General features: G+C 35.1%; 1 protein-coding gene across 9 annotated transcripts in view; it reads right to left on the reverse strand.

Annotated features, from left to right (window-relative positions):
• Positions 1–22476, reverse strand: part of ADAMTS6 (ADAM metallopeptidase with thrombospondin type 1 motif 6) — a 155593-nt gene that overhangs the window by 39668 nt on the left and 93449 nt on the right. For all 9 annotated transcript variants that reach the window (XM_035310447.1, XM_035310452.1, XM_035310449.1 and 6 more), the window contains 6 exons: positions 21679–21786; positions 14815–14960; positions 12514–12577; positions 4344–4446; positions 3109–3242; positions 459–582 (listed from right to left, as the gene is read on the reverse strand). In XM_035310447.1, coding sequence (XP_035166338.1) covers positions 459–582; positions 3109–3242; positions 4344–4446; positions 12514–12577; positions 14815–14960; positions 21679–21786 — 679 coding nt within the window. The remainder of the gene's footprint in view (positions 1–458; positions 583–3108; positions 3243–4343; positions 4447–12513; positions 12578–14814; positions 14961–21678; positions 21787–22476) is intronic.

Raw genomic sequence — 22476 nt, forward strand, 5'->3', positions numbered from 1 at the left:
AGTTGCAATAGATTTAATTAGATGGAGCAGATGCAGTAACATGGAGAATCACTGCAACACTAGTATCGTCTATTCTGATCTAAGTTTTCAATTACCCTTATATATTTTTACATACAGTTATTTTCTTAACAGCATGAGCATAAAAGACTCTTCTGGATCCTTTCTATTCTAAAATGTCATGTATAGTCATACACATGATTATAAATATCAGATTACACTAAAAAACAAACCACCCACTTCTCCTTAAGTGCATTTAATGTCATAAGAACTAAATATTCAGTAACAAAATATATGACTGTATTTTATAGAAATCCAGACTAACATAGGAAAAGGAAACAACTAGGCAAAAGTAGTCCCAGTGAATGACTGCCAGCAATGCAATGCTGGTAATCAGTTGGAACACTGTTACTTGTTTAACAGCCACATAAATACAACAGAATGGACTTGTACGTGCATACCTCCTCTGGGCAATGAATCATTGAAGAAACCTTCAATTGCTTCACATGTACTCCCATCTCCTCCACAAACACGGCATCTATCTTCCTTAGCATCAGACCCCAAAATATTATCACAACCCACATGCTAAGAGAAGAAAAGAAAAAATATTTTAAGTTTTCTTACACCTTTATCTTCATAGATTGTTGAAGTGTTTCACTTAAGTGTAAGATACTCAGATCTTCTTTTTATCTATTCTGTTTCCAATACCTGCTACTATTAAATGGGTTTTCACTTACAAGAAGTGAAGAAAATCAAAAATCAAAACAAACTTTTGGCTTACTAAAAACAAACTTTGGCTTACTGAAAACAAATTTGGCTTACTATTAAATCTTGATTAATAAATATTTTCTATTTCTACTGTGACTTTCAGGTGGGGATCTCACAGCAATTTACAAACAGTGTAATTATTACAATTATTAATAAATGATTAGTGACCTTTTTCTTTAATATTACAAGGGCTAATTGTGTTTAATCTGTATCGCTTTAAGGGAAACATTAGCTGTAACTTTCTTAAACATTTATGTAGCATATTATTTACAAAGGAATTTACAGCTTTATAGACTACTTTTCTATTTGAGAAATCTACGTACAGCGAAAAATGACCATCTGCATCTGACTAATTTATTCATCACTATTAGAAACCTAATGCAAATATATATAGTCAGATACCTGAAAAACAGAACAAAAGCCAAACCAAACCAGACAAAATGAGAATGAACACTGGACATTGACTTTTTTTTCTGGGATACATATAAAAAAGAAGGCAGCTTCATAGCTTGGTTTTAACTTGCAAGCAGGTAATACATAGGTGGAAGAGAAGTTAAAATACTGCAATTAATTGAAAAAATGGTAATATTCTAACCACTTACAGTTCAACTTCATAATTTGCCAAGATGAAAAGCACCTGATTTTTATTACACAGCCCCCTCAAACTTGAGTTTTATTCTGTTTATTAGTTTTAAAAGACGTCCCCAAAGTACTAGAATGTTCTTATTTATGAAGTACACCAGAATTCCACGGGTTATTTCTTGTACTTTTTTTTGCTTAGATTACTAATGGTAAAACTCATCATATTATTCAATAAACATAAATCTGCATTCAGTATAGCAAACCACCGAAGCCTTGAGTAAGCTTTAGGTATGTTAGTGGTTTCAGTGAAATCAGATGATTTTTACTAGTCACCAACACTATTCAAATGTTTAGACTTAAGTACATAATTAAAGGCTTTGCTAAACTGAAGCAGTAGTATGATGAATATAAAAAAAATATGGCACAGACATCCAATTTTCTTCAAATTCATGTAATGCAGTTCTGTAAGAACCTTACAAGATAACTATATTTTTAGTAAATGGCAAATACCTGCACTTATACACTCTTTCATAGATTGACAGTGACAAATTTCTGTTTCAAGTTAATTAACAGCAGAATTGTTTTCAACACGATGAACTATTTATGGAGAAACAGCTTAATATGTTCACGTTTACTGTTTTTCTTCCAGAGTAGTGTTCTAATCAGAATGATGGAACAGGCCTTGAAATAGTACAAGGAATATGCGCAGCTCCTGTTGCTTTTTCCACTGATAGTTTACACAGAAACCACAAAGCAAGATAAAAGATGGCAAAATGAAGAACTCTAATCTGCTTTAATGTCTTTGAGAAGCTAATTTGAATGATTTGTCTTATTTGGCCAAGTGTAAAGTGCTCCACCTGGGTCAGGACAATCCCAAACATGATTACAGGCTGGGCTAAGATTGGATTGAGAGCAGCCATGAAGAGAAGGACTTGGGAAACAGGCAAACGAAAAACTGGACTTGAACTGGCAGTATGCACTTGCATCCCAGAAAAACAAATAAATTCCAGGCTGCATCAAAGAACTGCAGCCAGCAAGTGGGGGGAGGTGATTCTCACCATCTGCTCTGCCCTCATGAGACCCCACCTGAAGTGATGCGTTCATCTCCGGGGCCCCCAGCACAAGAAGGACATGGACATATTAGAAGGAGTCCAGAGGAGGGCCACAAAGATGATCAAGGGGCCGGAGCATCTCTCCTGTGAAGACAGGCTGAGAGAGCTGGTAATGTTTAGTCTGGCGAAAAGGTTCTGAGGACACTTTATTGCAGCCCTTCAATACTTAAAAGGGCTTCTAAGAAAGATGGATAAAGACTTTATAAAAGGGCATGTAAATACAGGACAAGGGGTAATGGCTTTAAAGGAGAGGGCATATGTAGATAGATACAAGGAAGAAATCCTTCTCTATGAAGGTGGTGAGGCACTGGAACAGATTGGCCAAAGAAGTTGACAAAGTCCCCTCCTTGGAAGTATTCAAGCTCAGGTAGGATGGGGCTTTGGTCAACCCAGTCTAGCAAAAAAATGTTCCTGCCCATAGCAGGGGGGTTGGAACTAGATCATCTTTAAAGGTCCCTTCCAACCCGAATCATTCCATAATTCTATGATTATACAATACCTTTTTTTAGCTCTTTGTCTCTGACTCTTTCATTAAGAACTTTCTGAACAATCCTGTTTCACATTAGTAACCATCAAATGCCATAATTAAATGTAGGATATAACAGACAAAACAAAGTAATCTGTAAGTACTTTATAAAGAATTTGTAACCTTGCATTCTCCATTGATACAGATATCCAGTGAGTCAGTATTGCACTGAGTCCCATCTATTACTGCAGGAGCACGTTCAGTGTAAAAATTATAACCTTCGGCCAAGCAGTTTAATGCACATGGTTTAACCCCACCTGGACAATAAAACCAAAGAAAAAAAATAACATAATTCTTGAAAAAATATTAATTAGTTAGGAATATATATGCATAAACAAATATGAAATTTATAGAATTCCCTCATACCTGACACATTATATATATATATATATATATATACTTTATTTTACTTTCTCTTTACTGATTTCTCTACTTGACTCCTCTTTTTTTTTGCAAAGAGGATTATTTCTTATATTAAGATATGGCAAGGCTGGATAGCTACATAAGGGTTCTACGATGTTAATACAACACTAGTGATTATTGAACAATTAAAAAAAAGGATACTTCACCATTTGAGAAACATGAATAAGTAAAGAACGTAGTGTTAGAAGTATGTCAGAGTAAATTTCAAAAACAAGGTCAGACTACTTCAGTTAGGACTTCAGTCTTAGTACTTGAAATACACTACAGCTCAGATCATGTGATCACAATGGTCACTTTTAGGCTTCTAATCTTAAAAAAAAAAAAAAAAACATTATAAAAATAAAAACACAAATGGGAAAATGGATTTACTCAGGGTTTAGAACAGGAAAAAAAATCAAAAGGCAAGTTAGAAACATCGATCAATGACAGAAACAACTAAATTTGATTAAACTGTCATAAAGAGAAAAATTAAATCCTCTTCCCTGTCTCAAAATATAATTTTATTGCATAGCATAATTATTTATAACTCAACTTATTGAAGTAGCCTTATATACTTCGAGTGCTTTTCCTTCTTTCTCCATTTCTCAGTAGTCTCACCTTAATTAATGAAAATCTTATTGAGATGTTTATACTAAACTTGTCACTGTAGCATCAAAGTTACTTATAGATTATCTATGTATTCTCTAAGACCATCGCAACTGCAGATGGAAAAGGGTTCCTTATTTTAAAGTGCATGATGCTCAGTCTCTTTCCACATTAAAAGAAAAAAAAAAAGGAATTGTCATGGCTCTTCTGTTACTTTTTTCATAACTGACAAAATGTTACCAAACTTAGCTTCATCAAAATGCTCAATTTACATACACTACTTTTTGTATAACATTTATACAGTTTTGAAGATTTCACTCACAAAATATTTTTGAAAAGCTACACATTACCTCCAGTGTAGGGTTTCCAGTTATAATACTTTCCCCGGAAAGGCATATTGTCAAAGTCTGCACATTGTTTTTCTCGAAAATCACGGGCTCCTGAAGGACATGGCTAAAATCATACAGACAAAAAAAAAAAAGGATTAATTTCTTCTGAATAGCAACATAAAAATAAAAAATAAATACCTGTATTACAAATAAAATCATTCAAGACACTGGGAGATGGTTCCCTGCTTTATCTTGTGGGTCTGATACTAACACTTGCTTTATAGCTGACGCATTTATTTTGCAACCTTCAGCTGGAACAAAGTAACTGAACTACTCTAAACAAAGACATTTCCATAATTTCCATATTTCCATAAAACCAATCAAAATCATGTCAAATTATGCTTCATAATCAATCCATTAGCTACCTCCTTATAAACACATATAAAAACAGCTGAAAAAAATAAAACCATTTTGAAAAAAGCTCTAACCTTAGTTGTACTGTAATAAGCAGCTGTACTGAGCTATGTTTTTAAGACATCGAGAAAGAAATTAAAACACTTTCTGAAGGGCTGCAGACCATAATCATCATTTCTTACTTGCAGCTTTGACAAAATGATTAAATTAAGGCTGAGAAAAAGGACAGATGTGCTTAGTTCTGATTCTAAGCAGCCTCCACGTGTAATGACATAAGAAGTGCTTGTATTTAAATTTTCACTATTTCACATTATCAGTTAAAAAAATGAAAAATAACTTTCTTACTTGGAGTAATGATAGATGTAAGTGACATTCATCTCAGGAAAGAATTTCAGGAGAAAATGAATTCTTAGCCATTTCCCAATTTTTTCATCAGCAAGCTCAAAATGACAATTTTGAATACACACAGAATTCAGACAGCATGTTAAACATTACTATCAATGTTTAAGTAGCAGCTGCAATTGCAAGTGTCATCAGACAAAGTATTTGAAATATAGATTAAAATCATTTTTAGACTGAAAGAGAAAAGAGATTGTTTGACAGAAATGAGAGTTGTGAATAAATATTACTATTTTATGAGCAACAGATGAGTCAATTTCATGGCAGTTTTACTAGTCTTCCTATAAATATCTAAGCCAGTTAGCACTGTTCAGGAATCTGAAATGCATTCAAGTGAAAGGATCTGTATAAACATGCATGATAAAATCTACTTAACAATGCAAATATTAACATAATAATTATAATTCTCAGTACACATGAATCACATTCCTACCATAGCCATCCTATTGCACTGTGATGCAGAAACTACATTCTTTCCCAGTTCTGAATTTAATGAAAATGCGGGATATTAGAGTCTTGCAAATTAAAATTTTCTGTATAAATCACTCTATTATCTCCTTCTAATTAAAAAATACATTTTTGAATTTAAGGCATTTACTGGTAAAAAAAGATACTGTTGCTTCTTTAATTAAAGTCCTTCAGATCACGATACTGATAGTAATAACTGTGTGCAAATAAAATAAGAAGAAAAAAAAAAATAATGGGTTACACCACTTATATTTGCCTCTTTGCATCTTATTCTCCAAGCAGCAGAAAGAAGTAACCTGACATACCTCAAAGGTTGTGACCAATCTCACTGATACTGGTCAGTTCATCCTATTCTTCAGCCCCATGTAGAATCATAGAATCCATCACAGAATCAATTATAGAATCATTATGGTTGGAAAAGACCTCCAAGATCATCTGGTCCAACCATCCCCCTACCACCAAAGTCACCCACTAAACCATGTCCCTAAGCACCACGTCCAAACTTTCCTTTTCCAAACTTAAACACCCCCAGGGACAGTGACTCCACCACCACCCTAGGCAACCCATTCCAATGCCTGACTGTTCTTTCTGAGAAGAAACTTCTCCTAATTTCCAAACTCAGCCTCCTCTGGTCCTGCTGGCTACACCATTCCTGATACAAGCCAGGATGCCGTTGGCCTTCTTGGCCACCTGGGCACACTGCTGGCTCATGTTCAGGCGAGCATCAGTCAGCACCTCCAGATCCTTTTCCTCTGCACAGCTTTCCAGCCACTCTGCCCCAGGCCGGTAGCACTGCATGGGGTTGTTGTGGCCAAAGTTCAGGACACAGCACTTAGCCATGTTGAACCTCATCACACTGGCCTCTGCCCATCGACCCATCCTGTTCAGATCCCTCTGCAGGGCCTTCCTACCCTCCAGCAGATTGACACTTCCCCCCCAACTTGGTGTCATCTGCAAACTTACTGTGGGTGTACTCAGTTCCCTCATCCAAATCATTGGTAAAGGTATTAAAGAGGATAGGCCTCAACACCAGCCCCTGAGGAACACCCCTGATAAGCAGCTGGATTTCACTCCATTCACCATTACTCTCTGGACTCAGTCATCCAGCCCATTTTTAACCCAGCTAAGACACTAATGCTAAGACACTAATTTGTATGGCTGCTATTTTACCTGCATCCAAAATTAAACTCCCCTGCAAAAGACACCATGAAATCCTTTTTCTGAATAACATTCTCATAATCTGATTTTTGAGATATAGTCTTACTTCTCTTGTTTGATGGTGATCTTGGATATATTTTGAGGCATCATAATCTTCATTAATAATCCAGATAATGAAGAGTGCACTCTCAGCAAGTTTGCAGATAACAGAGAACTGGGAGTAGTGGCTAACAATAACTGAGAGTCACAATGGCATCCAGAGAGACCTCAATAGGGTGTTAAACAGACCCACAGAAACCTCATAAAATTAAACAAAAGAGAAATGCAAAGTCCTGAACACAGGGAGGCAATGCACTCAGCATGTCAGTTGGGGGCCTCATGCTGGGGGCCTCCCAGTTGGAAAGGAACTTTGCACAAAAGGACCTGGGATGTATAATGATTGCTGCTACTCAATGGGATAATCACTGCAACTTTACTTAAGAGACACAATAGAAGTTTACTGCAGCAGTAGTCGTCTTTTCATCATACTTCATAGGTCATCTTTGCTTAGACTAACAAGTATCTTTTGTTATCTTTATATCCATGACACAAATATGATAGTGACACATTTTGTCATTTCATACCTGATTCCTCTACAGAGGAAGAATTTCAGCCATAGCATTATAAAAAGTCTGAAAAAGCCTAAAATCACTGTAGTAGCTCAAGGCAACAAAGAATGCAACTGTTATCAATTTGGATGACTTTCCTTCTAGGTTGCAGGTAATGAAACAGTAACAGAACAGGAGAAAAAGCTACTGGAGACATCTTATCAATCACCTGTGATAACAAAGAAGATTGAAAAGATCTTCAAGACTGGTATTCTAGCCTGTTTTTGGCATACCTGGCACACTCCAGATCTTACTTAAATAAATGGTATCTCTGAAGGAAGTCACTCACAGAAAGGTCACTACGGAAAAGACTAATGATGCCAAAGGCTTTCATATTGAACAGCATATTTTTTATCGCATAACCTGCTTTTGTGCTTGTAGGAAAACTAGTTTTATTACACAGACTTACCTACTTTTCAAATAAGGGCTCTTTCAACTCAGACCTGCATCAGCAGATCATAAGGACAACAACACTCATTTCTAATTCTAACTGTTTTACTACCTGACATCACTGGATACAATTTAGTTAACATGCATTGGTACCACTAAATGTTGTTAATTTTGTCTTAAAATGATGAGTTTTAAATGGGTAGGAATGCACCTGGAGATTTCAATCACCAGAGAAAGTAGGGGTGTGACAATGTTCCTGGTTTCTTAACATTCTGTCTGGTTTTGGTAGTTCTGCAGATTTAATTGTGGTTTCTTTTACTTCAAGTACAGTTAAATTGATTTTAAATAATAATATATCAATGATATCAAAGCTTTTCTATAACCCAGCGTATTTGGCTGTAAAAATGCTAATCCATCATTCCATTGACAGATTTGATGACCTTTGCAATAAAGTGAGTTTTAGTGGCTATATCTTCTCAGTGAATACTGACAAGTGTCCATATCTCAGGATCTTGCTCTTCATCCGAACCATTACTTAGAATACTCTGAATCATTAGCTGAGTCCAGCTTTCAGGTGGATTTAGTAAAAAGGCTGCTATTTTGCAGACTGCAGTTACCAAATGATAGCCCAAAATATACAATATTCTGTAGTCTGAAGGCAAAAAAATGCAATTTACACTGAAATTTATTTATATCGCATTACTTTATTTCCTGTATTTTTGAGTACGTAACTACTACCTGAGAGGAAGTAAAACTAAAGATGATGTCCTCAAGAAAAGCATTCAGAATAATAGGAATAGTAATGCAAACAGGTTACTGCAAGATAAGCTACAATATACATTTAAAAGATGTCAGCTTTTTGGCACTATCTCTCTGTGTAGGTGCTCTTCATCCAGAATAATTGTGCAATAACTGCTTCACTTTAGTGGGTAAGATATTTCACATTTTTCATGGAATTTTTCATGGCTACAGACGGCTTGTGTTTCCAAACTCTCCTATAGGAAACTGCAGTTAGTAAGGAAGAAATCTAACAAATGTAAAAGAACTTATAATCGTGTCTGAAGAAGGTTCTGAGAAGATGATGAAACATTTAAAATTTTGAGTCAATAAAGCACCCACTTTTAGAAGAACATCAACAGTTTTTAAGACCAAAGCAAAAATAGTTTAATGATTGTTAACAAGTCACTGAACCAACACTGACGCAACACCGAACATCTTATCTTACAGAAATCTGTTTTTCTTGGAACTTCAAGTCAGGCAGACCTCAGTAATTGACTAGGCTTTTATTAACAAAAGGCCAGAAGGCTGATAGTTGAAACTCAGATACTGTTCCAAGATGTAACTCCTCACATGGATAGATTTTATAGATAACAGGCTTGAAAATATTAAATTTATGAAAGCAATGAACAGTAGCCATGAATGAATATATGCATAAAGGAAGGAAGCAACAAGAGTCCTTTGCCTAAGAGAAAAGGTTGAAGAACTTAAATCTTTTAAAGGTATGTACACATTTATACTTTTACATAAATAAACCATTTAAAAAACCTGTAAACAAAATATGTTACTGTATTTTAAAAATAAGGAGCCTTTTACAGTCCTATATGTGTGTCAGATTAAGTTTCACATCCTAGATATATGTTAAATCAGACAATGAGTTACTTTAACTGATGCATTGTGTCTTGCAATTTCATAGTTTTTTTATTTCCTATTTATATAAATAAATAAACAAACATTTGTTTCCAACAAAATAAGTAAAAAGTTAAAGTACTGTGGTTGGTGGTAGAAATATGTTTCTGATGAATGTGTTCTTTCTACCACCTTTTGTTACCAGAACTCATTTGCTAATGTTCTTTTCTGCTGATCTCAATGTTTCCATTAGCAGATGCCTTTTGAATTAAGAAGTCATATATGGCTTTGGAAGTCTTTGATGAGAAATATGCCTAGTAGGAGTGTGTGCACTGTTTCCAAAGAATGAAAATGGTCAAAAGAAAGGGCAACAGAACTAACTCTTCACTGAAAGAAAAATGAAGTCAAAATGAGGGTGTGTTTTTTTTTTTTGTATATTAATAGTAGGAGCTTAAGGGAGTGTTACATCTAAAATTACAGATGGGCAATGAATGTTGACACTGCAAAAAATTCAAGAGAAAAGATGTACAAACAACACATTTTTCATAAAAACGACAGATTTGCATGCTCTTAGTGCTTACATTAATCAAACATACCATTCCTTTAAAAATGTCAAGCACTAAGGACTGCAATAAATCTTGAAACAAAATCTACTAGTCTCAGCAATTCTTAGCTAGTTAGAACCCTAAATATTACTATAAAAGAAATGGACTACAATCATCAAAACCATTACAAAGGTAAATTTAAACTTCTGTAAGTCATAGTATATTTATGCACTGAAAAAAACATACCCCACAGAAAAAAAAAATTTAAAAAATTATTCACAGTCAAATTGTAAGAATGGCATTGGTAAATAGCCTGGCCCAATTATGTTATTGTTCAAGACTTGTTTTTCAAAGTTTCCTTTCCAAATCCTTGTATAAATTATTGAAATCTGACTACAGGTAGGGAATAAACACTTGGGAATAAGGACTATAATTTTAGAAGGTTTTGGTAACTTGAGGCAGTGGTTTGAAATAAAGCAATGGATGCAAATTACTACACTAGGGTAGGACCAATCAACTGTACAAGCACAATCTGAGGAATGGCCTCCTAAACGGCAACACCTTAGAAAGGGATTTATTTAGGTGCTCCGGATCAATATATGCAGAATAAACATCAGTTTTAAGGCACACAAATACAATACTATACTACTATAATTTACGAACAGAATCTCATCACTAAGATGACATACTTAGTTCTAGGTTGTACCTAGTTTTGACTGGAACTAGAAACCTGTGCATAGGTTTGAGCACGACACTTCAGGAAGATGTGCACTACTGGGATGACAAAGATGATTAACAGATACACTGGTGTAAAGAAGTCTAAGAGGAGATAACAGTGGTCTTCAAACACAGGAAATGCTGCCACAGAGGGAGTAAGACCGGCTATCTTCTAAACTGTACTTCGGACAGAGTAAGAGCCTTAAAGGATGGGGGAAACATGCTACATTTTTGAAAAATGGTTCTGAAAGTAAAGATCCTAGTGATATCTCCCTGACCGGAGATAGTTCAAAACAGATCTGACAACAGCTTAACCATCAGTTGAGAATGGACTAATTACAGTTGGTTTTTATTTTGTCTTTGAACCATGGAACAGCCTAACTGGTCTTCTCAGGTACCTCCCAGATATTCCTTCTGTGACCTTTTGAGCTTCCTCAGTAATAAGCAAGAAGCATGCTTATATCTGTATAAACCACTTCATCTGATAGTGCACTATTCCTTGACTAAACAAACAAACAAAAAAACAATTTCAGAACAGCATCCAACAAATTTACTAAATATTGACCGTCAACTTTTAAGTGATAGACTTCAATAAGGAATCATCACTTGGTGAATTCAATTCGCAGGTAAAGTTTCTATCAACTTTAAATATGAGAAATATGTTAAATATTACTCAACATTTTAATTTTTGCATTGGAACCATAAATAAAATTATCGCTTAGAATGTTTCCCAATTACACGAGGACGAGTTGAATGAAAAATAAGATGGTGGTAAATTAATTACAGAGTATCATCTGGTAAGCTGGATTCATTAAAATGAAAATTTCACAAAGACAACAAACACAAAAATATAAATCTACTGGGAAAGTAAGATGGTCAGGTTTTCAGAATGCTCCATAAAATGGAAGGCAGTGTGACTGGAGAAGTTCTACAGCTCATAATAGACAAGAAGCTCAGCAGTTTCTCTTACAACAGTTATATTTTGAAGTTATATATATATATATAGTTATATATAGTTATATATTGAAGTTATATTTTTTGCTCATGATTTGATTTTAAACATTTATACAGTGCCCCACTCCCACAGTGGCACATCATTACTTGATGGACTCAGCTCTAAAATGAAACTGCATGATTATGCTGGTAACACATGAACCAATGCATACCCCGTGGCAAAGCATCTGTTGTTACAGATGGGAGAGAACACACTGGTGTTCTAGACAGACCTTTGTTCTGTTGTGGAATGGGATTCCTTCCGCTCCTTGTTCACCTTAAACATACATGCTCAAGCTGAACTCACTCTTCTCATTAATGTGAAGGCACCAGCTGGGCTTCACATTGAGATAGGCATCCCAACATCTCATGGAATCACAGAACCATTAAGGTTGGAAAAGACCTCCAAGATCATCTGGTCCATCCATCCCCCTACCACCAATGACACCCAGTTAAACATGCCCCTAAGTATCACATCCAACCTTTACCTAAACACCCCCAGGGACGGTGATGCCAACACCAGTTCCCTGGGCAACCCGTTCCAATGCCTGACTGCTTTTTCTGAGAAGAAACTTCTCCTAATTTCCAACCTGAAATTTAGGTTGAAAATTTAGCAGAACTTGTAGGGTGCCTGCTGTATAAAGGTGCCTAACATACTACACACCCATAAAATGCAGAATTCATAGCTTTCCTGTGCCAGGAAAAAAATGTTATTTTAAAAATGGTATTATTTAGCATAATTTATTATTTAAATAGCTAAAAATGCTATTTAATCTATTGCTGATAAAATGAAAACAGACAAGTTGTTTCTACAGTGGAACTCAAATCACTTACATCAGTATTGCAGGAGCGATACCGCTTTCTTTCTCCAAGACAGTATTTACCTCCACCTGAAGGCCTGGAAAAAAATTTTTTTGAGTTAGTGTATGTTTCAGTATAAACGTAAGTCCATGAGATATACGTTACTATGATAAATATTGCTACATAACATAAAAACAAAAGCACATGGAAGTTTTAAGGTGAGATTTCACAGTATTTTAATATGAATTTTGGTACTGACTTGAACTCCAACAGATAGAAAACAGCACTGGGTATTTTAAAGTCTTCACACATAATATTCATCTTGTTTACACAGATTTCAAGCAATAAAGTGTAAATGTATTTTGAACATATTAAAAAGATGTTGCTTTTAATTATTTGATTGCTTTGTAAAACCAGAATGAAAAATGTATAAACAACCTAGATGATACTTTTTTAAAAGTCTGTTCATGTTACACTTCAAAACATAACAAAATGATGAAACTGCCTACTAAATACTGGAGTCAGCAACAAAAACTGCTTCTTCAAGAATCTCATTATGATTTGAATTAAGTAGTACTAAATCTAAAGAAACTCCAGAGCAAGCCGGTTTCTATTAGTGTAATTAAGACACTGGCACTTAAATTCCCAGATTGTTCAGGAACGTTAGCTATCTCCCACTCAGGTCAAATAATGAATCAATATTGACTTAAGTGGAAGATTAATCAAATATCAGATCTTTGGCTTGTAACAAGAAAGCAAAAAGGAAAAACACTGGGTGTTATATGGTAAAGAAAAAGAAGAATTTACAGTTAGCAAAAAAGTAAATCAGTAATGTTTTTCATGGTACAGGCATTGATCCAGGCAGCCCTATCCTAGAAATACACATCTTAATTAATGAACCAAAGGGATTTTTTCCTAATGCAAACATGGAAAAAAAAATCACATTCTTGCTACACTGTTAAGATATAATTATTCTTCAACATAACAACTGATATACACAGAGACAGAAGTAGTAAAAAACAATTACAAAATTAATTGTGCTTCAAGAAAACATTTCTCTAATGTTTTTACACAATGCTGTGAAAAAAAATAACGTGCTTTATTTATTATTCTCTCAGTAACATAGCCTGACATGTAATCTATATGAGTACACATAATTTTTACTTTTGAATCTATTCAGTAAGTAGTGGCATTTGCCAGAATTGATTGATTGTAATTGCTAAAGACAAAAAGTGAACAGACTACCTTAAACAGCAGTAATGTCACATCATGGTGTCTGTCTTGCAAACAACAGTAGAAAGCTGAAATACAGCTTGGCTTATAAAACTTGGGTACAAGCAACAGGAAGCTTCAGTGTACAGAGAGGAGAAGATGAAAAAGGAATGACAGAAGTCACAGAACAGATTTTCATGAAAGAAGCTTGATGTTTTCTAGAAAAAGTGTTCTTAAGAACTAGTAACGGGAATGGAAGTAGAGCTTATGAGTCATGACAAGAGCAAAGTATGGAGTCATAAAACTACCCTTTGACAGAGAGCTATAGCTGTGATGAGGTAACCCAAACAAAGCAAGCAGTAACAGAAAAAAGCAGTGGTTCATTCAGCAGAAAACAGCAATGGAAATAAGTAAGCATTCCTCCTCTGAGAAGCACTAGACAGAGAGAAGAACACTTACCTGACAGATCTTCTCTGGAACACTGCTCAGGACATTGGTAAGCAGACAGAGGCTACCAGATACATAGAATAGACCAAGCTGTAGTGGAGGAGCTGACTCCTCTTGAGAGAGAGGAGATGGACCAATAGGGAATGGTAGTAGGGAGAGAAGTAACTCAATTGTTTTAAGAATCAGTGGGAAGTCACAATTAAGTGTTAAATGTGACAGAATACAAATGTATGCTCAGTAATATTACTAACTACATGTGTGCTTATATGCAAATTGTTGAACACAAAATCTTGAAAATTATGTTGTTGTGTTTTTTTTTTAATAAATGACTGGCAATGGTTACATCCTAGACTAGAATTATAGACGCGAATAAAGGAAAAAAATCTAAGTAATAACTCAAATATATTTTACATAAAAAGAAGTTTCAGAAATAAAACTGTACTAGTTACTAATAAATATAAATCCAGCAATTTGTACCATATATATATAATAGATAAATTGAAAACTGTTTAAAGTATGTCTAGTGAGCTTCTCCTGTTAACTGTTTCTGTGTGCAATTTTGAAGACAAACCCTGGCAAACTAGCAAAACATTTTTACAGAAAACATATGAAACCAGTTTTGAATAAATTCCAACTGTGTCTTTTTGTTGGCTCCAGCTTACTTTAGCTACTTACGCTGGACTGTCACAGTGTCTTATAGACGAGGAGACTCCGCCACCACAGGTCCTGCTGCATTCTCCCCATATTGACCACGGACCCCAGCCTCCATCTACGCTCTGGGGCCAAGTGCCAAAAGGTACACACTCTCCCTGGTAACACCACTGAAAGATTTCACACACAAACAAAATAAAGCAAAACAAAACAAATAATAATAATAATAAATTAGCTTCCAGGCTGTCGGTTATCAGGACAGAAAAACGTAAGTGTAAGGCAATGTCCAATTATAGGCATTAGCATTCTCCACACAGATAACAATACTAACATTTTACTTTTTGTAGCCATGTTTAGACATTGGTGAGGGTGTGTGTGATTTGTTAATCGACTTCACTAAGCCCTGAATTATAAGTCTCTAACACACAACAGAAGTTTAAGCAAGCTTAAAATGAAGACTTTCTTTTTTCCTCATAGATCCTCCTTAATGTTTCACATTAAAGGAACCACAAGTTACATTATTTTCAAACACTATGATCCACTTCTAAGATTAAACAAAATGCCTTCCACTTAGGATTCATGTAGTAGCTTCATTATGCAAAATGATAAATTGCCCCCATCGTATTTTTAAGAAGGTTTTTCCTTGGAAATCCTGAACCTTTATGATATTGCTACTTACATTGGACATAAAAAATGTCAGACAATTCAAACAAATTGGTAATGTAAAATTAAATTCATCATTTCCTATATCAACAACTTTTTTAAAACAATTCGGGAAGTAACCCAGGAGCTTGCAGTTTGATCCACGTTCCAGTGTATCACTGAAAGTCTAGAACAGTTATGTAAATTATTCGTGCCATCACTGTGTTGGGCAACAGAATGTAGCATGGCCTCAGGTTTCCTGTGTCTTAAATTTGCACATTTCAGTTCCAAAAGGTGCTTATCTGTTGCTTAACTGCCTTCAAATCCCATAACCAACACAATACTAACCCTTCCTTTCAAGAAAAACAAGCAAACAAACAGATAACTGCTGTATCCAAAATCAGCCTATGAATTTGACAAAATTCACTGAGACATACACAGAAAACATGGTGAGACAGCCCATAAGCACTACAGTAAGAGTGGGTGAGGGGTTTATATTAACTAGTCCAGAAAAAAAGACAAGTTTTCTTCTGAGTCCTAAGGGTCACCTAAAGCGTCGGTCCCAGCAATGCTGGGACAACCACAAAAGAGCAAATGCAGCCAATGACAATGATCTGAATTTCTCTCGATTTTTATGAAAGCAACTGACAAGATAATTTAACCTTCAGTCACTATCCAGAAAAAAAATAATAGAAGTTTGATATAAACAAGGATTATGCACAGTGATAGTCGATTAAAATTTCATATTAGTTCCTATTTAGAAATTTCATGTTGAATACAAAGGTACTTTGATTGTCAAGCACGTCAAAGATTGTGATTGTAGCTTCAGAGAATGAACATTAAGAAAAAATGTGTAGCTTACCATCAGCAAATACACCTAGATACAAAGTAGTTTTGCATAAAAAACACATGCTACCATTCAACATTAATAAGTGAAGCCACTAGCATCATTTTACTAACATCCTTTTTTCTTATCTCACCACATTTTTATTCCCCATGACCTCTTTCTTCTCTGTATGTGCAGTACCTGAACTTATTTTAAAGCACTGCTGTTACTATCCAGCACATTTCTGTTTATAAAACTCATCCTCTATTAGTTGGAGAAACAAAACCCAGCATTCATATGCCTACAAGTGTATAAAGTAGATTATCTTAAACCTCAAGCTCAAAATGCATTGCCTTTTCTACCGGGTCTGGTTGGGGCAGTTTTCTGCATCTCAGCCGAAGTGGTGCTGTTTTTTTAGATCTGTGACCAAACAGAATTGATAACACACCACTCCTAGCTGAACAGTGCCTGCATGGCCTCAAGGCTTTCTCTTTCTCACTTTGCCCCTCCAGTGAGCAGGCTGGGGGTAGGCAAGAGGCTAGAAGGGGACAGAGCCAGCAAAGCTGACCTGAACTGGCAAAAGGATACCCCATACCCCAGAACATCTTGCTCAACAATAAAACTGGCATCATGCTCAGCAATCACACTGTGGGGGGGAGTCTTTCCAAGCAAGTTGTTGCTTAGAGACTGGCTGGGCATTGGTCTGCTGCTAGGAGGTGGTGAGTGATTGATTGCCTTTGCATCACTTGTGGTTGTTCGTTTTTTCCCTTTTTTATTTTTTTCCCTTCCACTTATTAAAATGCCTCCATCTAGACAGATGAATTTTTCTCAGTTTTGATTTTGCCTTTTTGATTCTGTCCTCCATCTTGCTGTGGGGGACTAAGAAAGAAACTGGGTGGGGACTTAGCTGTCACCTGGGGTCAACCCACCACGTTTTTTAAGAAAAAAAACAAGAACACATGGTTTCATGGAGCTCTTCTGAGCAAAAGATAGTTTATCCTTCTTACAGCACTAAACTTACAACTCAGAGGTTTCTGGCAATATTGTACACCTAATTTCAGCTAGTATAGCTGTATCCATATGGTAGTTTTTTGCAATACCTCTAATGGTACAATTATGATGGAGAATAAAGTGAATTTATGTGAATTATGTATGAAGGATTAGAATTTTCTGGTTTTCCTCTCATTATAGTGATAAACTAAGTGATAATTATTTCATTTATTAAAGACAATGATCACCTGGTAGCATTCTATTACAGAAGCCACAGCAGTACGTGAGTAATTACGTAACGCTAAAGTCAACTGCTAAAAATTAAAATGCTTCTGAGAGTAAAAATGTATGCTAATAAATTAGATTAATAAATGCGTTGTAGAAATATTACATGTCAAAATCAAGATTCGTAAATGACAAACACAATTAAACCCAAACTAATACCATCTATGTACAAACAGAACATGCAAACAAACCTCTGTGGTGTTATGACTGTACATAATATGTAGGTGCATTTCACCTGCTTTATTCTTCCGAACTTGTATAAAATGTCTGTACTCTGTAATGTCCTCTGCCAACCAAACATTTTTTTCTTCCACATTCCCATTTTCCCCTATAAAAACTCTTTCAATGCTGTTTTTCCTCCTCTACTGAAGTTAAATCCAAGCACTTACTGCCCACTTTGGTGTATCTTTTTAATTTTCTAGTGCATATTTATCTTTCACCAGAGGCAAGTTATGCACAGAATCTGTGTCCAATTAATTCAAAATGGCCAAAATCTCGTTATTTGTAATGGGACTACAGAAATATTTTTTTCTCTGTGAATTATAATAACCCCATCAGGTTAAGGTCTACTGAGTAAACAGGATATTCAAAAAAAAGGAGGAGATGATAGCTATTTTAGAAGTACAATCCTTTATTAAGGGTTTAGAACTGAAATGTTAATTCTTCTCTCACAATGAAGAACTAACTTTCAATTAGCTGGGTCAGAAAGACAGCGGTGATGCACTTGGATACATACTGAAGATGCACTAAACTTTAAATAATGTAGGATTCTTCTTATAAAGATCATTCACAATAAAAGAAGGTATGTCACTGTGGCACATTCGAGAGAATTGTAGGTATTTACAATAGTATACTTTTCAAAAACTAACATAGGAAGTATTGTTTGTGATAGTGAGGAAAATTTATTTTTTCAGAGAGAAAAAAAAGGTTAATTAAATTTAAGCTTGTCAACTCAACTATAAGGATGGATTTTCAACGAGTATTTCTGCAATTATTTTGCAAGGAAACTTGATGCCCAATACTAACATGAATTTAGATTACCACTTAATCCAGGTATTTAAATTGTTCTTTCAGCACACTGTTTTCACTTTTTGTACATTTGTCCTTCATTTACTTGCTTGGTATGGGTTTATACAATGATGTTAGAAGAGGTTACTTTTTATTACTTTAAATTCAAAGAAAAATAAATTATGCTATCAGTGTTGTCTTTTTGTTTGATAGGCAGTATTTCCTCATTAGAGTCCTTTTAAATCTATCAGTTTTAAGCTTCACCTATAATTAAAATGATAACTCTAAGGTTTGGAAAAAGCATACCTTTTGGAACCCAACCAATACACAAACCCCTTCACCAAAGCATGAACGTGTTAAAACTTCAAATAGAACAGATGCACAAGTTCTGTCAGCAGCAAAATAATAATAATAATAAAAACCCGCACTATTATTTTTCCCTGTATGAGGAAACAGCTGAATAACTTTTATGGAAAACACTCTAAAAACCTTCAGACTTAGACAGACATCTACTGCGGAAAATTTATACTGCGGAAAATTTCAAGCCAAAGAGTTCAAGTTTGGCACGTTTATATAACCAACTAAAAGAAGGTCTCATAATAGAGTGTTGGGCAATTTTAATTGTAGAAATCCCTCCTAACTCTGCCAATAAGATATTAATGCACACTGCATCAAAATTAGCTTTCAGTTAATAGTTACAGAGAATTTACATTGGTGTAACTAAAAGCAGAAACTGACCCTCCAAATATGATAGAGTACTCTGGGATCTTGTTAGGCTTTTAGACCAGGGAATGTCATTTATTACATATTTGGACAGAGCCCAGCAAAATAGAGCCTAATTTGGCTGTGGCCTTTAAGCATGACTGCTATATAAATGTTATAATAATAATAATAATAATAAAGTGTTACAGAACTGTAAACCATTATTTTCTCTTTAGCATGTGGTGAAGAGAACTACATATTTGGAAAGAACTGTGTTTTCTGTTTGTTTTTTTTTTCCTATCACAAATTATTAATTTACAGGAACCTTTGAAGTTGGAAATTTATAGTTGCGAATTCTCTGCTGTTTAAAGGCATGAACAGTTTAGCTTTGTAAAATACTAATTCCCAGATTTCTCTCTAAAATCGAACAAGAAAAGAAGATACTGATGACTGGAGATTTTTTGCAGAGACTTTTTAAAGACTCTGGCAAAAGCACACGGCAACAGTGTCTTAAAGCATCTTAACTTGCTTGCTGTAGTTTAAATGGTTTGAAAAATACAAACTGAAGCAAATTGCTCCTTGTTATTGACAAGTAGTGGTGGTTCCAAAATAAACCTAGACTGTTGATCTAAGAATAAAGCTCCTAGCATTTTCTATTACTCTAATAAAAGGTAATATTTTTAGTAAAATGTGAAGGTGTCTCTGTTTTCATTGGCTAACTGTAAGCACTATATTTTAATGACCCCTTCAATTAATTTATTTAACATGGTTTACCAATATTTCCAAACTCAGCATGGAAAAGCCATCAGAATGGCACTAGGTCATGGGCCCTGAATGAAGCCATCAGCAAAGATTAATAAACTGTGACAATTGCCCAATAGCTTTCATTGTATTTAAAAATCAGATTGCAATTCAAAATGCAGTGTAATCTTTATTGGAACCAGCCCAGCTAGCATGGCAAAAATCAGAACAGAGAATAGATGACAGTCACTGCTACAAAAAAAAATCCAGTTTGAAGCAGTAAGTCTTAATGACAGCAATGCTCAGAGATAAAAGAGATAATGAAAACTGTTTAAATATATGAAGTTCTCATCGTTTTCTAAAAACTTGCATAAAATGTATCATATTATTGTGGAAATAGGAATACAAAATTACTTTTTTCTAGTGCATATCCTGTAAATTAATGATTAAAATATTTTTGATCTTCTCTAAGATCTGTACAGATTTTCCTTTACAACTAGGAAACACTCTCTTACTATTCTTAATCTAAAATTTACTTTCAGAACCTTGTCTGAAACTATTGATGAAAAATCAAAATTCACATGTTCAGACAAATACAGTAGCACTAGGCTTATCCATTGCAACACTAAGTTTTCATACTTTTCTGTTACACAAGAGAGTTTATCAGACTGCATGCATACCGAAGTTCTTTAAAGCTACACAGTTATGCAAGTATAACAATATTAAGGATGATCAAAGGGCTGGAGCACCTCTCCTGTGAAGACGGGTTGATGGAGTTGGGGTTGCTCAGTCTGGAGAAGAGAAGGCTCCAGGAGACCTTAAAGAGGCCTTCCAGAAGTGCAGTGATAGGACAAGGGGGAATGGCTTTAAACTAAAAGAGGGGAGAGTTAGATTAGATGTAAGGAAGGAATTCTTTACTCAGATGGTGGTGAGGCCCTTGAACAGCTTGTCCAGAGAAGCTGTGGATGCCCCATCCCTGTGGGTGTTTAAAGGCCAGGCTGGATGGGGCTTTGGGCAACCTGGTCTGGTGGGAGGTGTCCCTGCCCATGGCACCGAGCTGGAACTGGGTGATCATTAACGTCCCTTCCAACCCAAACCGTTCTGTGATTCTGTGATTCTATAATAGTTAAAGTCAGAATAGACTGGTAACTGGGAAATAAGGGCATTTAGAAAACCCTTTTAGTAAGGCTCCCCCCCCCCCTTTTTTTTCCTTTTTTCCTATATGCTTGAATGATTCACCTAGTGTCTGAAAGAATAGATTTTTTTATCATCTGACAAATTAACAGAAATCAGGCTCTAGAGCTATGACATACGTTTTCAGACTCCACAAGAGACCCAGAGTTGTAACAACCATTTTTGAAAAGAGTGCTACAAAATTTAGTAACGATTAAACTAACAAGAGTTTTTTAAAGAAATCACTCAGAAAATAAATATAGTGTATGTAATAGGCTTTTTTCAATCCAGGATATAAAATTTTATAGCAAGCATAAATATTTTATTAAATTTACATATATAAAATAATTATTAAACAAATTCTGTAGGGCACTTACTTTGGATACTACTGTATTCTGAATTAATCTCGCTTTATTTGAACTCTTATAGCTGCTCATAAGGACTTTAAATTTCTAGTTCTTTCTTCCTGTAGTCTCCAAGCAATAAATTACTTCTTCAAACAATACATTATTTGTACTCACCCCCTTCTCAATGCTCCCTGTTTGGCAAAGAGTACCTTCAGCTGCTGGAATACTGTTGGTAACACAGCGGTTACTTTTGCTGAGGCACCAGAGCTCTCTACACACTTCCTAGGAAAGAAGGCAGAAGCAAGTTGATCAGAGTAACAGCCTAAAATTGCTTCCAATCCTCATAGAGAAATTTGTTTTGAACATACTATAAGAGATGGGCTGGAGTCTAGATGTTTGCAAACATTGTGGAGCAACTTGAAAGTCAGCATATTCTACTTAAGAATATTCTGCCACAAAAATTCAGAAAGGATCAAATTGTAGACTACAAAAATGTGTTTTTCTACACCTACTATGGAAGCATTGTTTTGTCATAGCTGGTTTTCTGATTAGTGTTTGATATATTTTAGTACTGTTGTAAAAGTAATCTGTTGTAAAGGATGTGCTGTAGTATCTCCATCATTAACAATATCTGCCTCAAAAATTCATGGTAAAAGGATACTGTTAACTTTGAAATATGAACCAGCAGGATTTGTTTCCTTCAGGTTAAACCAAAAGGCTTCTGAGCTTAGACTACTTGCAATCCTCTTCTGTAAAACATGCTAAAACAGTGCATGTGAATGTACGTATTTCCTTTAAACATTTTTGACTTGTGGCATTTTATAAATGATTTAGCCTATTGTAATTCCCTCCATTGTCAGCATTAAAGAGGTTTTCAGATAATCTATTTTCCTACAGTGTTTTCTCATTTGTTTTTATGCATTTACTAATTTAAATTAAGTCAAATTCTGTTGACATTAGAGATTCACTATT

Source organism: Oxyura jamaicensis, chromosome Z (assembly GCF_011077185.1).
Source record: "Oxyura jamaicensis isolate SHBP4307 breed ruddy duck chromosome Z, BPBGC_Ojam_1.0, whole genome shotgun sequence".
Taxonomy (NCBI): domain Eukaryota; kingdom Metazoa; phylum Chordata; class Aves; order Anseriformes; family Anatidae; genus Oxyura; species Oxyura jamaicensis.